Source organism: Sander lucioperca, chromosome 6 (genome assembly GCF_008315115.2).
Source record: "Sander lucioperca isolate FBNREF2018 chromosome 6, SLUC_FBN_1.2, whole genome shotgun sequence".
Lineage (NCBI taxonomy): Eukaryota > Metazoa > Chordata > Actinopteri > Perciformes > Percidae > Sander > Sander lucioperca.
The window spans coordinates 33220143-33243929 of NC_050178.1; the positions used below are offsets into that span (position 1 = coordinate 33220143).

Consider the following 23787-nt stretch of genomic DNA (forward strand, 5'->3'; position numbering starts at 1 on the left):
ACTGCACAGATAGCTTTGTGGCTAATTTGATTAGGTGAGTTTTAGCGAAGTGGTAGGTTGTGTGTGTGTGTGTGTGTGTGTGTGTGTGTGTGTGTGTTTTATATCCGTATTACAAAAAAAGTTGTAGACTCGCCACTCTGTTGAACCCTTGTAAAATGAGCCTCCTTGACAAATGGCATTGCACTCTTGTTATGTATGTTTAACTCTTTTCTGTCTTTCTTGCCTACTGTCTATTTTTTTTCGTTATTCTCTGCTCCTTCCTAACTACAGTAACATTTAGTTTTGCATTTGTCAGTGGGCAAATTCTGAGCAAAATATCAACATTGCTGTATTTTTACTAGGGATGTAACGATTACAGGTGTAACAGTAAACCACGGTAAAAATGTTGATGATAACAATTACCTTTTTCATTTAAAATATCATTATTATCACGGTGGATTACCACGGTGTGGAAACCACGTGTTCCCAGCTTCATCCGAGTCTCCTGAAGTTGCCTCGCGGGCGCACTGCGTAGCCTACAGTAGGGCTGTGTATTGGTAAGAATCTGGCGATACGATACGTATCACGATACATGGGTTTCAATTCAATATATTGCAATATATTTCGATACTGTGTGTAAGGCAATATATTGGGATTTTTTTTAAAGTATAATTTTAGAAAAACTAATATTTAAAAAAAGACATGATGTGCATAAAAGTCAAAGAAGTTTACTTTAGGTAAACAATTCAGTACACAGAAAATCAAACTGCCAGTTTGGGATTGTGGTTCACAATTTCTTAGTGAGCAAATTTTTATATGCTAAAGTAGGCCAAAGTTCAGCCATAGCTACATTGTTAGCCTCTAGCAAAAAGTCAGGCACTGGCACTGTTAGGCAAGGACACTAGTGGTGCGTCTCAGCATCTAGCGGTAGGGGGTTTAAACACAACATAAACATGAACCACTGTCTTACATGAATATTTTTGCACATAAACTAAATGCATTTTTGAAAATCAATATTGTGTTTTTGAAAATCGTTACAGTATTGCTAAATAAAATATTGCGATACTCAAGTGTATTGATTTTATTCTTACACCCATAGCCTACAGTGCGTTTCTTGAAGTTGGAATCATGGCGGAAGGAGGAGATGACAGCGTTCAGGACATTTATCAGCCTTGTAAAAAAGGCCATAGTAACACTTGCTCTCTCTCCTGAGATGATTGACCAATCAGTGACAAGAGTCATCGCTTTGATCTCCTGCCAATCACTTGCGCTCAGACAGGAGAAGGGAACAGAACAGCCGCTGTAAACGGACTTTATTCTTTATCATTCCTTTCCCGTTTTCGGACTTGTTGAAGTGATGTGTGTAGCCCAGAACGTAAGTTAAAACTATTCTGTAGCTTGTTAAACTGTCATGGGTTTTACTGCCTCGTTATCTGTGTAAACGTTAAAGCTACGTTTATTCATATTTCAATAAGTGTTCTGCTACGATGTGGATAAGTTTAGCCCATGTTACGACATGACATTTATTTGGAGTGAGAGAGATATATTATCGCCTTGATAATATTGCTGTTGCTGTGTTTCTTATTGCATAGCTGATGTGTAGATTGTTTAATATTACTTGTGCAGCCACGTGTTCATATTCAGGCTGTTTTAGGGTAACTTGCTAGCAACGTGCAATGCCAGTAAACAGACTAGCGCTGTGGAGCCACGTGCTTAGCTATTAAAGGTGTGTTTGCTCCGTTATGGATATGTGTGCTGTAATAGATGTGGCTTATTCTCAGTTTGTGTTACTAAGCAATATGTTACATTTATGTTAATTATTACAGAGAAATTAATGTAATTCTTAGTATTGTTTCTTGTTATATGCTGGTGGCTATAACATTTACTTTTGGTCAATAATGTTCATAGTAAGTCAGATGTTTATTAATGTGCATTATTATTGCTTATATTTTCGAACCACATCCAACTTCACATGTAACGTCAAATACAACTTCATGTTCGAGTTGTAAATAAATCTGATGCCAAATATTATTTTTAAAAAAAGTGCTTGAACAGCTTGTGTAGAAAACATTTTTTTCTACATTTCTCCGGTTTTCTTGCAGCCAAGTGCTTGGACAGTTTAAGTGACACACTTTTCGAACTTTCATCCATTTTCTTAAAGGTCCCATGACATGGTGCTCTTTGGATGCTTTTGTATAGGCCCTGGTGGTCCCCTAATACTGTATCTGAAGTCTCTTTCCCGAAATTCAGCCAAATTACAGCCACTAGAGCCAGTCCCACAATGAGCTTTCCTTAGTATGTGCCATTTCTGTGTCTGTAGCTATTGAGGAGGAGAGAGGGGGGGCAAGGTGGAGGGTGTGGCCTTGACCAACTGCCACTTTGCTCGTTTGAAAGCCATGATGTCTCTCTCTCATGGCTGGGCCAAATTCTCTGGGTGGGAAAAGCAGAGAAAGGGGAGGTAACCTTGCTCCTTATGACCTCATAAGGAGCAAGATTCCAGATCGGCCAATCTGAGCTTTCATTTAATCAAAGGAACGCATATTAATGTTAAAAAATGTTAAAAAATGTGAATAAAGTGAAATTTTCATGCCATGGGACCTTTAAGAGAAAGACGCTCCACATTTGCAAGAACCAACTCTCTAATGTGTCACTCAGTAAGTGCCAGAGTAATGTTAAGGGGCAGACTGATGGGGAAGATATTTTTGAAGTGAGGCCCCTAAACCTTAAGGTTATTGTATCATAGATCAGCCAAAGCCAGGAACTGTCAGTGAAATCTGTCACACTTGTCAGCTCTGCCACAGCCCATAAAACCCATACTACCCGCTGAGATGGCACAGTGGAGATCAAAGCACAGCCCAACCTGCCTGAAAGGCACACTTCACCTGTGACATACTTGATTATCACACCTCCAGCTCTAAAACTAAACTGAGGTTGAAGGCTTGGTACTCACTGTGAAATCAGTTCGGCCTTAACTAGCTCATTTAAAATATATTTGGCACTTCAATACTACAGACAGCACCTACTGTGTATACATCATATTAACAAAGTTAAATACTTATGATATAATAATTACATTTTTTTTTTCTTATTTTAGTACTGTACGTAGGTTTTGGCCATCATTGCTATCGATTGTTAATCAGAATTATCCTTTTTAAAGCTGCTATAAGCAATTTTTCTATAATAACAATTACTAAAATATAACAATTGCTCAAATCACTATGTGACTTATGTGAAAGGGGTCACTTATAATGACAAACCCATGGACAATCATCACCGAACTCAGTGTTTGAATGTGTATTAGTCTCACTGCTCTCTTCAGTGTTGCTCTAGACACAAACAGCAGCTTTTTTTCAGTAAAAGCTCTGATAAACCTACTGCACGCTACCCTGCCTAGCACCAACCGGCAGACAGACAGAGTTGGCGACTAGCTAGTGAACATTTAGCGGAGCATTCCAAGTAGCAGTTGAGGAGCCAGATATTTTTACTCGGGAGTTGTTGAAGAGCAAAATAGAGTTGAAAGGAGAGGGAACATTTGCCAGGTAGCCAGAAACACGGCTCCAACATTAATGTTGCTAAGTGTCGTTTTGAATGTGTAAATAGTTTGAAGTATGTTAGACATACAACTTTTACGGTTATAAAACATAAATGTTGGGTTGCGCATGGCCAAAAAACAAAACAATGAATGCAGATTTAAGCAAATACACATGATCTTCAGTACCCCATGAAATGGACAATTCAACTTCATGGAAACCATATCTGACCAATGAAACCATCACAATTCCTTAACTAGTCCTGCCCCTTTTGTCAAATCAAACACATGTATCTCCCTAACTGATATTTCATTGGCTTACAAAATGAAATCTCACCTCATTGTGTTGAACTGTGTTATGTTTGTTTTACTTTATTAATCCCTTTTGTGGAAATTCATATTTTTATTTCCTCTGTTATTTTTTATTACACATACACACATGAAATACACACACATGCACATGCATTGGAGTATGGCCATTTAACAGGAATTGCAGTCATACAAGGAGTTAAAGAGGCCATTTCTTGGTTTCTTTAAGTATGCAGAAAGTCATTCCCACTCACCCTCCTTTGATGTAATCTAAGAATGTGAACTCTGACTCCACTGAGAACGAGAGCAGGGTCACCTGGATGTAAAGACAAGGAGAAACATTTCATTAAACATGGGGGTAATGGTCTTTTCCTCCATAAATACAGAAATGCCTCCTCCTCCACAGCTTGTCATGGTTCAGCACACACTGACTTTTAGTAAAAGATGTTAGCTGGCTGGTTTCTGATGACTGATTAATTTACATTGCCAGAGGACAAGTTTGGATAGAGGATGAGATGCATTTGTATGCATTACGTGCATTACGTGCACATACCGACACTGCTGGGTAAGTTGTTGATGTCGCCCACTCTGATCTCTCAGATCTTATGTTCTTCAAGTTCTGCAGCGCCTTGATCTTTCATTTTGTTCCACTTACATACTTAACTGCCTCAAAGTACATCTTGCATAATCACCTACAATACCAGACATAGTATATAATGGACAGTGTGTTTGTGTTCCGGAAATGCAAAAACACACAGATGTAACTATTGAGTAAGTTATTTAGCTTGAGCTGAATTTCTAAACTACAACTGAATCAACAAATCTTGTTTCTTAGCTTTTTATCAAATGTTTTAATTTGTCGGTGTGTGATAGGAGAATTAATGAGGAAATCTACTTTTTTTTCTCACAACATAGAAAGCACATATCTGCATTTTCTTCCAAGGAGCCAACATTTGCATGATGATTAAAGAGGGACTCATTTAACAGAAGAAGTAGTAGATGTGGTGCAGACGAAAGAGGCACAGTGCCAGTCCTGCTGCTAGAGCCATACTCACTGTCCCAGAGTTGACATATTTCTTTTTCTTCATTTTCTTCTTGGTATTAATCACCTAAAAAAAAAAAACAAGAGGTACAGGTGATCTAAAATGAAAACATTTTGCCCACAATATAGCCAAAAAAACTGCTTCAAACCAAAAATATAGATAGGCTATTCACATACATATATATTTAAAATACAAATTAGTATATACATATTGTATACATGTGTAAGCCAGTGTCAGTAATACAATATTTGAATTGTTTTTTTAGTTTAGCCAAAATTGGTTACAAAATCTTGCAAATCAAAAAATTCCATCTAAAAACAAATCTGCTATGTAAGTCTGTTTTCCTTGGCCCTTAACATTTTATTCAGACTCTGAAACAAACGGTCAACCTTTAAACCATCCAACCAAAATACTGCATTACTCGCTCATAATTATAAAACTCCGTATGTATTTTTTTTTTGCTGGATTTAGCTAGCAACTACGTGTTATTACACACATAAAAATAGATTTCCCATTACTTAGCTCACTCCCTTTTACACACATTCACACCTTGTAGCTTTACAATAAATGTGATGACGTATATGGCGTGTATGTGGGCAGAATGAGAAGTGCATTCCATCACAGAGATGTGTGCAGTTTGTCCATCCAAGTGACAGAGAGGACTTTAAGGAAGGTGAGAATAGATGTGTCTGCATGAAGTAACAGATGTGTATTAATAGAATGTGTAGCTAATGTAAGATCCCTTATAAACACTTTATCTTGAGTATCTTATACATCAATCACACTTTTTTCACAAGTTTGGAAAATTCAGAATCAAACCACAAGGCTACAGGGAAGCAATGGGTGAGACAGACTTAAGCTGCAAGGCTTACACTGACTGTACCAATATTCTACCAGCTCCAGAACAAGAGAGAGATGTCAATCCGGAGACCAAAGACGTCTCGGCTCATTACCTCAATCGTTTATGGCTGCTACTAGGCATGAAAGTGACAGCCCCTAATTTAACGCGGAGGGATGGCAATTTGTCTGACACACTGAACAATCTGCTGATGCAAAAACTAAAGGGCCTTTCAGTCTCACTTGGAGGTAGAGAGGAATCAAGAGTAGCGTATAATGGAGCTGACATCCAAGAGACAGGTATTTGTCCTTCGGCTGGAGGCCACCAAACCCCAGAAGCCTGAAGGTTTTGAAATGTTCTCCTTTATGGTGAGATTTTCACTTTCAAGTGTTTAAATAATATTATTTTTGAACAAGGGTTAATGCTCAGTAGTAATCTTCATACTCACAATCTTACAACAGAAATGTTTCCTCATAAATTAACATTATATATTCTTCTCTGGACAACTGTGATGGAGTGTGATTGGCACAGGACACATCTGTCATTTTCAGGCCTTGCCCACCACCCTTGGATTCTGGGACAATTAAATGAGTTGGGTTTGTAATTTGCATACAGAGCTGTATTGTGTGCTATTAAGGCACACGTTAAGCTATCCCAAAACAAGTACTGAGAAACTGTTACTATCATTCTAAATCCCTGGATTGTTTTGCTATTAATCCTGTTTCACACGGCTGCTCAGTTTTTATGTGTGTCCGCATCCAGGTGATTATAGTGGCAAAATAAATCTAATAACAAATGAAGAACTTGGGAAAAATAAATATTTCTTTGGATGTATAACTGCTTGCGGAAGGTACGGAGACGTGCACAAATACTGTACCATACGAATGCCCTTTAAAGAAACAAATCAGTAGTATGGTATAACTTTTTCAACATGTTTTATTGTAAATGCATTGGTTTGCAGCAGGAGTAGAAGATGGAAAAGAATGTGCTAGAGTAATGGAAAACAGTGCAACAGTGATGTTAGTCAAAGATAGAAATGTCACTTGTGTCAAAAATGGGACATAAGACGCCCAGCGTAGAGAGATTCGTGATCTCAGGAGCCAACAGACGTGTTGTTGGAACTGTGCAAACTCACCTCGTACACATTGAACTGGCTCTGCCCTCGAGCTAGCTCTCTGTAGCTGGTCGTAAAATCCCCAATGAAGTCATGGCTGGGAAAAGGAATAAAAGGAAAGAAACACTAGTGACGAAGAAAAACACATCCGGGAAAAAATAACAGGACAGATGTCGGACAAAATGGAACTTCATGACAGGAAACCTTTACCTTAAACTTGGCTCTACATTTAAGTTCTTATTTTTTAATTAAAGATTGCAATCACACTTACCTGCCATCCCTATCCCAATCGTACACTTCCACCTTGATTGTTCTGGGGGAGAAAAAATCAGACAAACGCACAATCAGGTTACATTTTAAAGCAGCATGCTCATTGGCAAACAATCTCACCACAGTAGCTCGTTCTGGAGCTTTTAGTCATATCACACAATCTTCCTTAGCAGATTGAGCTCGCCCAGGTGTCATGGAGTTGTGTACTCAAACTATAAGCCAACTAGGCAAGTCCCTAAAAAGTGCATAGACACATTATAATTTGAACATCATGATAATGTTGTATTAAAGAAATTAAAACAAGAAATTACTTTTGGGGTTTTGTTTCAACCACGAGGCCAACGTCAAACATTGTGAGAGCATTTAGGGAATACAGTGCATGTGTTGAATAGGTGCTATAATGTCATCACGCTTGGCATCAACCACTTTTCTTAGCAAGAACTTCATTAGCACCATTACTGCTTTTGTAATTAATGAGGACAGGAGACAGCAGGTGTGGGCTCCTGTTTCATTGAGCCTTGTAGTTTTCAGTGCCAAATACATACTGTAAAGCTCATCATCATGATTGAGTGTTACGAGGAAAAGAAACTTTGAGGATGTCTATGTATTTACCTAAAAAAGTTTGGCGTGTTAATGAGTGATGTGGTGCTCAAGTAATCATACTGTAGGTCACTCACTCAAAACATAGCTAAATTATTTTCAAATATTGTACTAAGTACATTGATATCATTTAATTTAAAATAAAGTGTTTTGAAATGGTGCTAAGGGTACCCGAAAATCAATCAAAACCGATGTCCCTTTGTTCTAAAACTGGGATTCTTGCTAGCTTTGGAACAAAGCTGAGCAGCTGGCTGCACGATGCAAGAAAAAAGTCAACTTGTATAAAGCACTCAGTCAAAAATTGCAAACTGCAGCACATGTTCACTTCCAACATTCAAAAGAACATCAGACAAAAAACACACTCTGATGCCATTTTACACAAATGCAGCAGAAACAAAGTCCCTGCAGAGCGAAGAAGAGAAAAAAACTTTTTTTGGGACTTTCATTCCTGAGTCACATTGATCTCACCCCCATGTCTCTCCACTTCGTCTTACACAAGTACTGACACCGGCCCAGATCCAAAGAAAATGGAAGCAAGCGACACATCAGTGACTCTTTTCCTGTCACTGAGGAATTAAAAGATGCCTGAAATAAGCCCAACTTCCTTGCTGCCACCTGGCCCCTGTCGTTCTGTGGTGACAGTTTGTTCTTTTGAGGTTATCTTCAAGACTGTGAGAGAGAAGAAAATGTGCACCTGGGTGAAAGAAACATGATGCTTCTCTTCCAGTGTGGAAAAAGAGAGGGAATAGGTAGAGGTAAGATAGCTGCAGCACAGAAAGAAAGGGTAAGGCAGGTCCTTCTCCTAACCAATCCATATGCAGCACTAGTGCTAAATGCAAGTGGTGCGTTTTTTAATGCATGCCATGTTACTCAAAGTACCAGGAAGCTGTCATCATACCGGCTGAAAGCAATTACCGTCATTTTATTTTAGATCCTAACTTAGAGCTGCATTAAAGGACTCTGATGCTCAAATCCTTGAGTGGCCCCGAACTCTCAGAACAATATACACTCCAAAACTAATATGCCACAGTTATCCTCCGCTACTATTCTAAGGCATCTTTAATGAACATGACTCATCTTCGGTAATGGAGGCGCATATAATTGAGAGGAAAAAAAGGAGACTGCATTTGACACTGAACAATTCTTCAGCTCCAATTACACGGATCTGTCTGTGATCTTTTGCCAGGGACGGTAATAGACTATGCTTGAGTCACCTGGGCGGGCATGTTAATGAGAAAGAATTGATCCTTTTGATGTTTTTAATGAATTATCAGCATAAGAATATATACCTTTGTACCACCTACACATAGGAAACACAGTATATAGGGGTATAGAGGATCTATACATCCTGTACAATAGAGATATGGAGTTATACAACAACTTGGAAGCACCTTCCATTTCCCTCCTCTCTCTTCACACACCCTCATCCTCTTCTCCTTGATCCACTCATCTGGAACAGGGCCTTTGACATATTGGATTTCTGTTTTTCCTTCCTAACACTGCAAGTATACTTGCCTTTGCTGCCTGTGACTGTTTATTCTCCTCTCCTTCATTTCTCCTCCTGTCCTCATCCCCTAACCCTTTCCCTACTTTACTTTCAATCCTATACTCTCCTCTTCTTTGCCAAAATGTAGTCTCCAGAGCAGAGTTTATGTGTCTATGTATGTATGTATGTATGTATGTATGGAGAAAAGGAACTGGATCCTCGACACTTGAAGGATAGTCTACCTAATCAGTGCCCCACCCAGTTGCCAGCCAACACAGTTGGGAGGTGGAGGTGTTTTTATCCTTGTCTGTGTTTGCAAAATATTCTAAAAGGTAAAACAGATATGACATATATGTATGTCAGACAGATAGCCTTTGGCGACAATTCAGATCTGGGATTTCTGTGTATTTTTTCCTAGCAATAACAAGCAACACTTTACCGATGACAGATTGTATGCAGCGACACTGTGCATGGTCCAGTAGCCTTTAGCCATTGTTTGGTGTGGCTGCACATTGTTATGGATGTTGCCTTTGCGGCAGAAGAATTTAACATATTTTTTCCCCTCCATAACAAAAAAGTTAATGTCTACTTCACAAATCCTATTCTTTGTAACAGTGGTCTTTAGGGCAGAAAAAGTGAAACCAGTGCATCCCTAATATTGATACCAAAGATAATTATATTGGCTGATACCAGGTACCAATCCAACACCAGTGCTTATTTTTCAAACCTTACTATGTGAAACAGTTTGGGATCATTTAACATGTAAGGCTGTAACTACACTTCACTTCTTAACTACATTATAAGAGGACATGTGCATACGCTATTATTCCTTATGGAATTATATTGTTCATGAATGTTTGACATTGTGTTGTAATTGAGAAACAACTGTATTCAGTGGGAATTGGTCACAACACCACACCTAAATAATTACTGGCAAACAAAGGTTTTCAAATTGATTAAGAAGTCTAACCTTTTTTAAGTAAGTTAAACATTTGACTTAAACTTTGTTACAGTATTTTACACCAGGCACTAAATAAAACGGAACATGCAACACTACACTGGCCTTAAAAAAGGTCTCTGAATAGACACGGCAGAGCCCAAATGAAGTCCAGCTGTCAGTGAGATCTTTACAGTCCGTTCCATCCACATCCCACAGGGACTTTCATTGTTTTCATTGATACAAGACTGTCACTGAGAGAGACCATGGAACTGAAATACAAAGTGTATTTTTCTATCTTCTGAGACTTTCTTTAAACAAGCTCCATAGATACAGTTCTATGTTTCCCACGTAATGAAAAGAATAAAATCACAAATGGATCTCACATTTATGCCTATCAGCGCGCTTTGTTCCAGCAGGAGCAATAGAGTACAGCACTATATTCAGGTGTCTTTGTACCAGTGCTTATTTGTCTGGCTCGAGAAAGAAAGTCAGACAATCGGCTGGAAGGATGGATCATCTCTTTCACAGACACTGCGTCTTCCTCCCTTTGCTCCTTTAGAGATGTCAGTTTGGAGAACAGTGCCCCCTTTGGAAACACCCTTTGTTGAACTGGCTCCGACTTCTCCTTTTGCCCTTTGGTGCATCTAATGAGAGGGACATGTCCATGCTAAAGCTCTGAGCTAATTAGAGCAAAGTAAATCAGCAGGAGCTCATCCCCGGCAACTACTCTCGGGCTACTACTCTCAACTGATAAAGGTGCTTCGATGCCTTCTTCAACATATGCCAGAGTGAGAGAGAGTAGAGTGAGTGCCAACTCATAGCTAGCAGTTGGATCCACAGTCACTGCTTCTCCCCCCATCTACAACAGCAATAAATATTCCAATGCTTCTTTTATCTGCATCCTGTGTACATCTCATTATGTATAGTGTATATATAAGTACTTTTCGATCAAATGCTGAGCCTTCAGACTTGGAGACATCGCGTAGAGAAGTGAGGGGAGACAACACACCTTCAGGTTATCTCTATAAGTGTGTTTCCATACACTTGTTTTAATGATCATTTTCAATGTGTGCATAAAAAAACTGGAATAACTGGAAATGTATTCTTCAATAGTTTAATGGCACCCGACATGGAGAATTAGCGGCACCAACTGTTTATCTCGATGTGTCTAACTCCTAATAGTCGTATTCATGGAAACTTAGCTTATGTCAAATAAATCCAGATGCTGTGTGAGTTTTTGGCTGAATCCATATGTTCGGACTACATACCATGTAAACTATGTATCTTGCACAAGTTGCCAATATCAATACAGTGAAGTAAAAATACTTTAATTAATCTCCATAGAAGCAATCAAGGTCAATCATGTCTTATAGCATATTTTTTTGCTTGACGTGATGATGGAGAGCATGGAGAGTATGTGAGGGTGGACATTTGAACTTTGACAAAAACTCATTGGGTCCTGCAGTGGACCAAAAGGAAAATAAAGAAACAACAATATTGCATGGCAATCTCTATTATAAACCTCGTTCATATAACTAAGTGTAGGACGTTCGGAAAAGACCGGCCGGCTATATTCAAGGCAATTTCTTTTGGTTGACAAACTGATAATTAACAACTGAAAAGATGTGATTCCTAATTCTTTTAAACATAGACTTTTATACATGTAATAGAAACTGGTCTGAACTGATTTAGTTCATTTTTTCTCTTTGGTTATAAATCACTGGAAGCTTTCCCTCAGTTGATGGATGTAAACAGTAATTACATAAATCAGAAGAATTGACAGCCTTAGGAACCATGTTGAAAAAATCTATTTATTAGTGGGTCTTAAGAACTATATAATTAAAAAGACAGACAGACCTTCCCACTCCCCCGAAATAGAAATATTGACACATAAAACACTGACACAAAGTTTATTCCTCACCCACGCACAAGTATGTAACCTGTTTATAGCGCTGTCTTGGTGATATTTCAAGACTTGTAGAATTTCAGCTCATGGCTTGTCACATTGTATTATACTCTAGGTGTGTGTGTGTGTGTGTGTGTGTGTGTGTGTGTGTGTGTGTGTGTTGGTACGTGTGTGTGTGTGTGTGTGTGTGTGTGTGTGTGTGTGTGTGTGTGTGTGTGAGAGACAGGGTAGTGACCCCTTCTTGAGCTTATGTGTAATTGGCTAGCTCACACAAATTCAGCTAATATTTCCCAAGTATCAAATACTTCCTGAGACAACCCCATCAGTAGCTCTGCTCCTGTCTCCTTCTGTTTGGGATTTGCCTCCGTTTTCTGCACAAACACTAACTACTCAGCATTCTCAGTAATCAGAGTTTTACTGCATACAAAGAAGATAGAACAGACACATTTGACACATTTTTTCCTGCCACAAAAGTAATCTGTCTGTCACTCTTTCTTCTTTCAAAGCTCCTTCATGATTTAGTTTATTTTCTTTCCAGCACTGTCTTTTAAATTAGAGGCAGGCGGATAAACTCTGAGAAAAATTAATTCATATCCCCTCTGACACAACATGTCTACATTAATTATGTGCAAATTGGAAGGAGCAACCCTTCATTATTTGATATATTTAGTCAGTAATAAGTGATCCAGTGTTTTCTAGGGCAAAAGTGTAAAAGCAAAGCGATAATGAATATTGTTAGTGTTATAATAGTACTTTTATATGGCTCAGAGATTATATCTGAACAGAATAGCGTTGATAGCAGAAATACCGCAAGGATGTCTTTGGAGATTAGAGAGGCTCATTATGCCTGACCGGTGTCATTCTAGCAAAGATCGAAACCGAGGGATGTCCTAAGCACACAGCAGCAGAAATAATGTGACAGAGTAGAAATAATTGGAGGCTTAATGCTGCACCATGTTGAACTGGTATCGATTTCTGCTGGTTGATCTCATTGACGCTTATAAGGTCCAGTAATGGCTGCCGTCAGTTAGAAAGCCATGAAGGCACTCGTTAGATTGAGCCAACAGAAATCAATGAAAGGCAGAAGGGGTGTGTGTGTGTGTGTGTGTGTGTGTGTGTGTGTGTGTGGGGGGGATAAATGGTACCAAGCAGTGTAGCAGTGAGAGGATCAGAAGGTTTAAAGAATAGGGGGAGGCTGCGTTGTACCTGTCGAAGTCTCCATTGCAGAGTGCTCGTACTGGGATAGTGAAAGGCTGCCACACTGGATTTAATGTGTTCTTCACCACCTCTGTTTTATGGCAGATAGTAAACCTAGAGGAGGAGGAGGGGAGTTAGGAAAAGATATGTTCAAGGCAGAGAAAGAAATTGTAATATCATTTGTTAATTACATAAGCTAGGGAGAGAGATAAATATGCAAAAAGGGGAGGAGCCTGCAACTGAAGAGACGGAAACAGGAAGACAATGTCAAATCCTACAGTGACAGGAGAGATGCTTTAAATAGGGCTGTACCCAGCTTTGTTTACCGCTTGGCCTGTCTCCCAGCTATATTGTGTTTTAGACCACAGAGAATAATTTGATATTTCAGTCTGGCTTTTAAATCCTTTCCCTTGACCGAAAGGGTGACAGTGATATGCAAATGGGTTTTTCTGTATGGATATCTGAAATGCTCATTTTTTGTTTTCACCCAAAGCCTTGGATTACTTTTGGTCCACTAAGTGCCTCAAGCCTTTTAAAACCCTGTTAGTCCTTAAGCCACGCAGGCCTCTAATTTGTACCCCCCACTGGCACCAACAAACAATACTTCTAGCACATCCATCTGGATCCATTTCTCACCCTGTTATGCATCAAAAAAGAAATACTGAGGAAAAGCTGGAAGACGGCTAATGAAGCACTTGCTAAAGCATCTCCGCTGACGCTGCCACAACTGCACAGCCCCTTGGGAGGCTAAACAGTACTCTGGAAAGGCGTGAGGAGATGGGGGAGTGTTGTGCATCCCTATGTGAATTGCCTCAGAAACTGACAGTGTTTTTCCTATTGATGAAAAATGCATATTGTGTTTTTTTATTCTTGCTTTTATACATGAATTGCCTCTTGTATTTACTCTCCTGGAGTCATTTATGCAAGACATAGTCATAGGAATTGTGGTTGTGTTTTGAACAGTGTCCTTGCCTCTGTATGCAGCCTCTTAAGTTGTGCATGCTTCAGTAACTACTGCAGCTCTTCTGTCATACTTTACACACTGGCAACACCAGCACTTACCAGCAGCTACCTTTCGAAACACTTGGAATGAAAAAAACAAAATCACATCAAGCACTCACGTTCCATCTTCGTTGCTTCTGTAGAAGACCATGAAAGGGTCCGACTTGCCAAAGAAGTCCTTCTTGTCCAGCTTGTTGGCACAGAACTGCATAGTGGCGCTATCCTGCAGGGATGCATGGAGATGTGAGGAGAGAAGTGTGAGATAGGTTGCGGCGGAGGGAAGGGAAGGGTATATCATAAAGTCTTCATGATTATAGAATGGCAGGTATTATTTATGTGGCCTATTTCGCTCTTCTTCCTCTGCTTCTTCTCTTTTATCTTCTCAGCTTACAGTAGGGCAGCAGATGGAGAAAGCTATCTGTGCATCACACTATAAGATAATGAATGCTGCATGAATACCGTAATCCCTGTACTTTCTTGTGTGTTTGGGTGTGTTTACCCTTATTTATATGTATTGGCATATTGTGAATACCCTGGCTTTTTTTACAGAAAAAAGAGAAGCTTTATGTATGATATTTTATTAGATTTACATTAGAGCAACATGTATATGAGGAGAAATAAGTCAGCCCAAGGTAAGCATGTGTGCACATTGAGCCACTCAGTCAGAACTACAGCAATAATAGCCATACAAGCAGATTTGTAAGGCTGCAATGGCCGTGACACACCAGATAACCAACAGTCGAATACATTAAAATCAGACAACTTTGCTATTCTTATATCTTTTTTCTACTATTTGGGCAAATAATGTAAAGTTTAACCGGTGGTTTGGGCTGGAGGAAAGGCCATGTTGTCAATAGGCTTGATCGAGATGAACTGCGCCTCTTCTGTAAAGTGGACGAGAGCAGGCGGCAGCAGCCGGGGGCGGTGACAAAAAGCCGCGGTCAAGGTAGACAGTTTACAGCAGTTTCCAACAGCCTTCAGGCTGAACAGCAAGTCACAGAAATACTCACATCCTGTTAGGTCTGTCTGTTATCAGACCCATATATCAGCTTGTGCAAAGTCTATAGTTGTTTTTATTATGACAGAGTAGCTGTTAAAATGCATGCGATCTGTTGCTGATGTTAATAAACAACAGACTGTAGATGATCCGTAATCTGAACAGTTTTGGTCTCTCTAACTTCTAAACCTCACCATCAGCCACACAACATGTGGTTTGTACAGAATAAGCCTTTAAATCAGACAAATAGCAATTAAAATCCCAATTCAAAAACAATAAAAAGTTTAAATAAAACGTCATCATGTTGAGTCAATTCTGAACCAAACAGCTGAGAGCCAGCATGCCCTGGGTCCGCCTGGGTCTTGCAGTCGGTGAAAAGCAACTGCGCTGCCTGCCTCTCAAAACTCTGGCCGCCTTGATCTTGTGAGGTTATCGTTGTCCATGTGTGCATGATGTCAGAGCAAGTCGGGATCAAGTCGGAAACAAATCTAACCAGCATGCATTTGGCGGCGATCGACGATGATCAATTCTGCGCAGGCCTGGCTTATCTCGAACAAGCCTATCTGCGCGGAGGACATCACAGAATCACCTTGTCTGGCTCAACTCTAAATATTTCGGATTTTCTTAAATTTAGTTACTCCATTTCTTACTTTGTCAGCCTCAACTGTAAGCCCAGCTGTACAAGCATGGTTACAAGTTAGCATTTTGCATGTTTAAAGGGATCGACCGATACTGGTTTTTCAAGGCCGATATCAATACAGGTTATTGGTAGTAAATGAAACCAATAACCGATATTTGAAACTGATATGCATTTATAGTGAAAATGAAAATCTTTAAGTCAAAATTAGGATTACAAACTCCAACACAAATTTTTGTTTAAATGCTTTAAGCAATTATTTAATAAATTAGAAACTTTCAACATAATACACAGTAAAAGATGGTCAGATAGTGTTGTGGGCGGGACATTAAGTCAGACTCAGTGGTGAGTGAAACCGAAGCAGAGGGACAGACACAGAGCTGTAGCGGAGCCAAAGTAGCACACTTTTTAATTAATTAACTTTATCGGTTGTCAGGCAAATAAAACGCCAATATAGATAATCTGCAAACTGCCAAAAAACGGCCTGATAATCGGCCAGGGCCGATAATCGGTCTATCCCTAGTTTAAATGCCATCAGGAACCATTAAGACCCATGCAGCCATACAGCAAACAATGAAGTAAGGGTGCTGCAAAACTGGTGTTGATTCACAGTGGGATTGGCAGTACTAGCAACTATATCAATATCAAAATTGGTCAATGGAGATTCAGGTTAAGTAGCATTAAAATGGTCCTTCTATACCACTGCGAAGGAACAGGTGAGGAAGTACATAATTTTAAATTAGTACGTTAGCACAGAATATTCAATGTTAAGGTACAAAGCTGTTCTTGAACATGATTGAGTAGAGGACCTAATGAATGTTCAGTTCAGTTGGGTGATTATTTCAATCTCTTTTATGTCAACATGTCACATCACAGCCCCCATGTTTCACCACCTAGCTGCTGGAGACAAGAACAAAGTTTAGGCGGGGGTGTAAGAATAGTAGGACTCAATGTCCTGTCCAGCACATGCTCACACACATGCCTTCACTTATTTGTATGAGGATGTAGATATATGACTCCATTGTTTGCCATTCACTGTGTAGTGTGAATGTCACCTGCTTCCCCTCTATGAGCTACTGGCAGTCAGCCTACAATACACTCTAGCTTTATCTATAACCACCACCTAATTTTGTGTGTGTGTTTGTGTGTGTGTTTGTGTGTGTGTGTGTGTGTGTGTGTGTGTGTGTGTGTGTGTGTGTGTGTGTGTGTGTGTGTGTGTGTGTGTGTGTGTGTGTGTGTTTGTGTGATCCCTAACCATAGTAGCGTATCCACTGAACTGTGGTCCTGCTCACATTAGTGCCAGCTGCTTACCAAGTCTAATTCTAGCATGGGTATTGGTCATCAAGCTAACTTCTTCTGATACCTGTCACAGCATCTGGAAAGCATCAGATGCTTCAAGTATATTTCTGCGTCGGACAGACATCAAACACAAAGCACAGTTTCTGCTTCTGGCTTTATGTTTTTCTAATATGTTTTGAGGGCTGCTTTGCTTCTTGTTTCAGCCAAATAACTATGGACTTGTTCTCAATTTAGAGCCATAACCAGAACTTTTGGGTATCATTTTGGTTAAAATATTATGTTGTTAGATAAAAATTAAATCCACAGTTTTTGCTTTCAGCAGTTATTAAGCCAACAATTGCAATCAATCATCATATTGTCAAAAATGTCTTAAGTAAAGTAATTACCTCTAAATTGAGGTTGCAAATTACTACTTTAATCATGATTAGTTCCCATTATTTTCTTAATTAAAATTATGTTCTAGAAAGGTTACCATAGCAAGTTTCTTCAGTGTATGGTTGAGCCTTGCAAGATTATCTTTACCATACAAAAAAGGCAAAGGTTTTCTAAAATCAAAACCTCATTAAAATAAATAAACATGTATAAAGTTAGGGAAGTACATCTTAATTCATCTTAGCATGAAAAGAGTACTCCATCAATTCAGCATAACTTTGTCAGACTCATGATGGAGAGTTTAAAAAAAAAGATAAAGTCTGTGCAGCAGACCCGATATATATCCTCTTTTTTATTCCACTATTCTTCAAACTTCAAAACCTGGTGCCTACATTCAGTGGGGGTTATTTTTAACTCCACATCCTCAGATCTTTTAAAATGTCCATACTTGTAGTCTTTAGCCCAGATGGATGCTGACTTATCAATTATTTACCTCTTCAACCAAAGATTTTTTTAAATTCCGTTTTTTAAAGTGTAAGCATGCATTCATCCTTTTAAATCTTTTTTTACATCAGTAAGCCAGTAAAACACATTAGCTCATCATTATGTTTTCCTTTGCTAACAGCATGCTGCTTCTCTGCTATTCAGAAAATTTTCAGATTAAATCTATCACCTGCATTCCCTAAAATGTAAACACGTTTGCAGTTACAATCAGCAGTTGCAATTTTAACTTTTAATGACTAGAATTAGATTGTACCTTTATCCTTAGCTTGGTAATTAATCAGTTAACAAATTATTTATGCCAATGGTATATTTATATGAATAATTAGCTGTGTCTGGAGGTAACCTAAGGCTATTGTGGATTCACAAGATGAAGTAATGAAGACCATGAAAATGTTATATATACCTTTTTAAATAAATCAAAGACCAGCAGCAGATGCTGGGAGATTAACTGCAAACCAACTCTTTCTCTTTCTCTGTAGAACAGCCTCTCTCTCACACACAAATAAGCCTGATTTTGCATTTTCTTCACCAGGTGTTTATCATGAAATGTAGTGCTTTTACCAACCCCAAATATAAATCACTTGGTTGCTGTTTAGGCTTGTACTACTTGTTTACTATTTCCCCTCCCTGTTCATGGCTCTCCTTGTGTGGTGGCAGTGCATGGAAGGGGCCAGACTTATCTCTGGCATATGGACTGTGGCTAATCTTTGAAACACAGTGGGTCCATTACAGTGGATTCAGATGCTACAACAGTAGATTGCTGTTGCTGTCATGGCTCGAGGCCTTACACTGGGCAGCCATGGTGCCACTAATGACAACTTAATAGCTTTTTAATGTTGCAGCTTGCACCTTGTGTTGTGGCTGTGTGCTGAGTGGCAAATCAGCAAAAGAGTGTGTGCACGTGTGACACACTGTGTGTAAGAGTGAGAGCAGGCATGTTTTTGTGCACATATCCCGATGCCCATTTTAATTCCTGTTTGCATCTTACCACAGTGTCTTCTCTGTGTCTTTATCACACACAGCCAGGCACCGTGAAGTAAACACTTTTCTCTGACACATTCATGATCGCATCCACTCCACTCCAGTCGGAGAGGAACTTTATCTGTATTCCTGCCCTCACCCTGAGGACACACATACACACACCACATGCCTGCCATTTGACACATCCCTCCTACCCTGTTTCATTCTCTGAAAAACACTCCTTTAATCCTCCTGGGGAATGTTGGCAGCTATGGTTGACGCACACAAGCAGTTGAATGCTTGTGTCATCTGAATATGTGACAGTAGAAATATACTGATTTAATTTCTGTGGCTTTCTACAGACTTGGCTTTCTTCTATCCCTAGGTACTGGTTGTGTATGTTTGTGTGTGTGTTTCTATTTCAACAAGTGCCTAACTTTAACAACTACTGACTGTGACATTGTAGTCTCTCTACACATGAAAGCAGTGTTCAAGCTTACAATGTAGTGCTCTGGATGGCAGCACTCGTAGATGCTTTAAAAAAAAGTGTGAAGACACATACTGTGACGAAAGTTTGTCCCTGCACCTGTGATTAAAGAAATAGCCCCAGCTTCAGTTTTCTCCGGGGCTCAACTACTCAAGATTTGCATCACTCCCAAAGCTGAAGTGCAAGATACAGTGCAGTAAGATCCCAGCACCATCACTCAGTTAAATTTTAAAATGATATCCCACAGACCCCTGCCTACTCCTGCATGCATATTATGTGCATATATGCATACAATATGTGCAAGCTTACTTACATATTAGGCACACACATGCACAAAAGCATAATGTAACCCATTAGCTTTTAATATCTTTTTGGTCTGTGTCCTCAGCAAAAAGAATTTATAAGAAAATAAAGACAATGATATTATGAATTAATCCTGCAACGGATCATCAGTGCATCAATGCAGTGTATAATAAACAAGTTAAGTAGTAACTGTATGCAAGTTTTTCAGGCACAACAATAACAGTAAATTGAATTGCTAATTCAAACGTATGGATGTGATGATAAATGGAAAATCATTGTTAAATCAATGGAATTTAGCAAGTATGCAGCATGGGCTCTCTGAGATTTACTGTAGACATCTACTACAGCAGATCAAAGGCAAGCTCATTGGCAACATTTACTGTACAGTAAGTTTCTGTGTTGGTTATGTGGCCCTGAAGGAGTGTTGTAGATTTGGCAACTTTGCAGTTTTTCTTGCATTTTTTTGGTAAAATGTTCTTTTAGAGTTTAACTTAACAAAATGTTGTTGCCTTACATGGGCTAAGTCATGTTATCATTTAATCTTATTGAAAAAAAGATTTCAGGTGAATCTCTTAAACTATCAAGAGAGAGAATAATAACCATAACATTGGGTATAATATCAACATGACTGAAATAAGGCACTAAATTAAACTTTTAACAATTTCTTGAACAAAACCAATTACTAAATTAATTATTTCCAGCTGTGTTTAAACAATAACACTCAACAGTGAATCCGCATCATATCCTCATAATGAACATTTTTAATAAGTGACAACTGTCTAAAGGCTCAATTAGTGCTGCTTCTTAACCCAAATAGGCCAAAATTAATTAAAGCAACTGATCCACCAATATTGTCATTTTGTCAGCTTTATATCAATTTAACATAATGGAGCTTATTAACTCAACACAAGATGTCACTGTTTTTTTTTTTTTTTTGCTCTATAGGAATTAAATGAACTTGCTGATCAAGTTGCTCATAAAGTAAACACAGGTTTTGGTATTCAGAGAAGCAGAATTTGGTGTTGCCAAATTGCCACTCTTAAGTCAGTGAGAGGGAGGACACACCAGGAAATCGCTACGGGGCTAATAGGCACATAAAAGCATTTATGGTGATGGAATGTGTTGAGGATATAAAACATTCATCTGCTCTTGTCTCATTAAGTTTCTGTGGCATGAACACACACTCTTGCAAAGGTCTGTGATCAACAGCCATCTGCTAAGATGGAGAGAATCAGAGTATCAATATTTAAAGAGGGAGGCCAGGCTAGATAAGAGACACATTCACATCCTCAGGGGAGTAATGAAGGAGTGTTTGTGACAGGAGAGGATGCGTGTCTTACTGCACAAAGAGTTATAGATTCACTAATTAAGACAGAGAAAGAAATGGGGAAAAGAGGAGAGGTAGTAAAAGTATAGCTAGCGTACATTTACATTCAATACACATAGGCTTGAATTAAGGTCAGCCAGTGGGGGGGAAGAAAGAAAGGGGGTAAATAAGGTAATGACTCAAGTGATGCGGTTGGGTGGGAGGGGAACTTAACATGATAATCAAGAGCAAATTACTTTCTGCTGTTTGTATGGTGGCTCCCCAGGTGTTCAGTCCTACACATGAGTCAACACTCAAATTTACGACACAGTACATGGTCCTCAGTGATTATGCGTTCTTTTACATATGTGGTTCTACAAAATAGGTAATTCCTTGCCTGGATGAGCTTCACCTTTTCATGCTTGATTTAAAGCCACAGGATACAAAATCTGTGATTTATGTTGTCTTGTAGCATTTAATGAGGATTGCCAAACAGCGTACGTGAGTGGAATAGAGCGTCAGCAATTTCTGCTTCCCACTCCCCACTAGCGTCTTCTAATCGCTCCACTCCCAGTTGCTCCAGGTTTTTGATTTTCTACATTTAACATTTTCTTTATTCCACTTGTTCTTTGCTCATGCTAAAAGAAAACCAGCTCTAGTTTGCACCGTAGCAAATGCGGTGAATGTTGCCTTTCAAATTAGGAAGCACAGGAAGTGAGGAAAACAGACGTGGATTTGTCGTGTGAAGCAAATGAGAATAAGAAAATCAGAATGTTTCAAAAGCCTCTTCAGCTTTTATCAGCATGTTTGTGTGATGAAGCACACAGTGCTATTCCCACATACCCTGTTGCAAGTTAGTTAGAAAACAAATTAAAAATAAATTCTCTCATGGACCAGCCTTAAAAATGTTTTGCTATAAAGAACTGCAACTGGACAGAGATCCTGTTGGTCCTATGGGATTCACTAATACAGTATGATTACTGTAATGTTGGCAGGACCAGGCAGTCAATATTGTCATGCAATTTCAAATATGAAATTATGAGATGCTAACTAATGCTCACTAATGTGTGGTTTCTTTTTTTCTTGTCTAATAATATTTTATATACTGTGCATTTGCTTGTTATTTAAAATAATCTAATCAGTTATGGTGAACACTGTTCCTCTATGACAAGGAAGAAAACTGGCTATGTCTACATTAGGTGGCAGTTTGAGATTAAACTAGCCACATCTCACACTCTCATTATTTCTTTCCTGAATTTTAGGTTAGTAAGGTACAAAAACAACAGGAAAGTCAGTGTTTAGTATGTTAACTGTAAGTCATGTGTTTTCAAGCAGGCTTAGCGGTTGTATAAAGCCGTTTTGCGAAATGAGAAGAGTATCACGTTGCGTGGGTCGCTAGTGTTGGCAGTGCTAATGTGCTAGCGGCTATTGTTAGCACTATTGATTCCTCTCAGGCTATACTTTGCTTAATTTTGGTTTAATTGGCTCCAGGTTTGGATCGGCCTGGCACAACCTGGCAATACTTGTGACATTAGGCTTAAGTGTAAGTTTGTATTTTCTGCTATGAGCAACAACGTTAACTTTTTACTAGCTCAAAATTAACGTGATAATAATGAGTTAACGCAAATTCCTTTTAACGCTGCTAATTTCTTTGCCGCACAATTAACACATGCACATTCTGTGATTTGGGCCTCGGGCCGCTCCGTAGTTTGGGAAATCAGGAAGCGATGTTAACTGAGTTACCACCGGAGTACGTGGAGTCTCAAATACCACTTGCTGGCCAAGCATTGTAATGTAATGCACGATGGTAATGCACGAGGTCCATTGTTTTGTGTTGTTGATGTTTAGTTAACCTTTACAAGTGTAAAATGGGACACTGCATTGTGTTAGTATTACCAAGTAATGTTACAATTAGATCAATGTGCCCATCTGCTGTTGCTTGATGAGTTTGCTATATTATGCTTTCAGCAGATTTATGAGCATACCGTACCTTTTGAGGTTAGTCTGGAGAATATTCTAGACAGTATTTGTCATTGTTTTGGATTGTTGCAATAATAATAAACATTTGCATAAAGCAAGCATATTTGTCCACTCCCATGTTGATAAGAGCATTAAGAATTTGAAAAATATCCCTTTTAAAGTGTGCAAATAATTCAGATTAATCACGAGTTAACTATGGACAATCATGCAATTAAAGAATTTAATTGATTGACAACCCAAGTTTTATTTCTCAGAATCAGGATCAGGTTTTAGATAGCAGACCCTTCATTTTAAAGGCAGTGAAGCCCCCCCCCCCCAAACAAATTGTATCTGCACGGAGCTGTAGCCATCCCCGGAAATTGGTTGCTTGGGGTGTGTCTGAAGTGTTTGCAAGTGGGAGTTCAACAAATGTATGCAACCCAATATTTTGATAGTCAAATGTTTAGATAGCTGCCAACATTTTTACCAGCACATGGAGTTTGTTGAAATGTTTCAATATACTTAAATTGATTACTTTGCACGCCTCATAAACTTGATCAAATGGGAGAACAATCTTTTCCTAATTACCAGTTCTGTTCCTTAAGCTCTTGTGATAGTTTGTCCATATGGTTCACATTTATCAAAGCCAAACTGTTGTGGAAATCAGTTTCAATGTTCTTCTACACTAGATTTGGTTGCTTAATCTGTTTTGTAACCTTTGTCATTACACTGAGAAATAATTCAAACAAA

At 38.9% G+C, this 23787-nt stretch overlaps 1 protein-coding gene across 2 annotated transcripts in view; it reads right to left on the reverse strand.

Moving 5' to 3' along the window:
- The window catches only part of cpne5b (copine Vb), a 137552-nt gene that overhangs the window by 18329 nt on the left and 95436 nt on the right, over positions 1 to 23787 (reverse strand). For both annotated transcript variants that reach the window (XM_036002200.1, XM_031323866.2), the window contains 6 exons: positions 14333 to 14436; positions 13221 to 13325; positions 7084 to 7125; positions 6834 to 6909; positions 4873 to 4926; positions 4072 to 4133 (listed from right to left, as the gene is read on the reverse strand). In XM_036002200.1, the coding sequence (XP_035858093.1) occupies positions 4072 to 4133; positions 4873 to 4926; positions 6834 to 6909; positions 7084 to 7125; positions 13221 to 13325; positions 14333 to 14436 (443 nt within the window). The remainder of the gene's footprint in view (positions 1 to 4071; positions 4134 to 4872; positions 4927 to 6833; positions 6910 to 7083; positions 7126 to 13220; positions 13326 to 14332; positions 14437 to 23787) is intronic.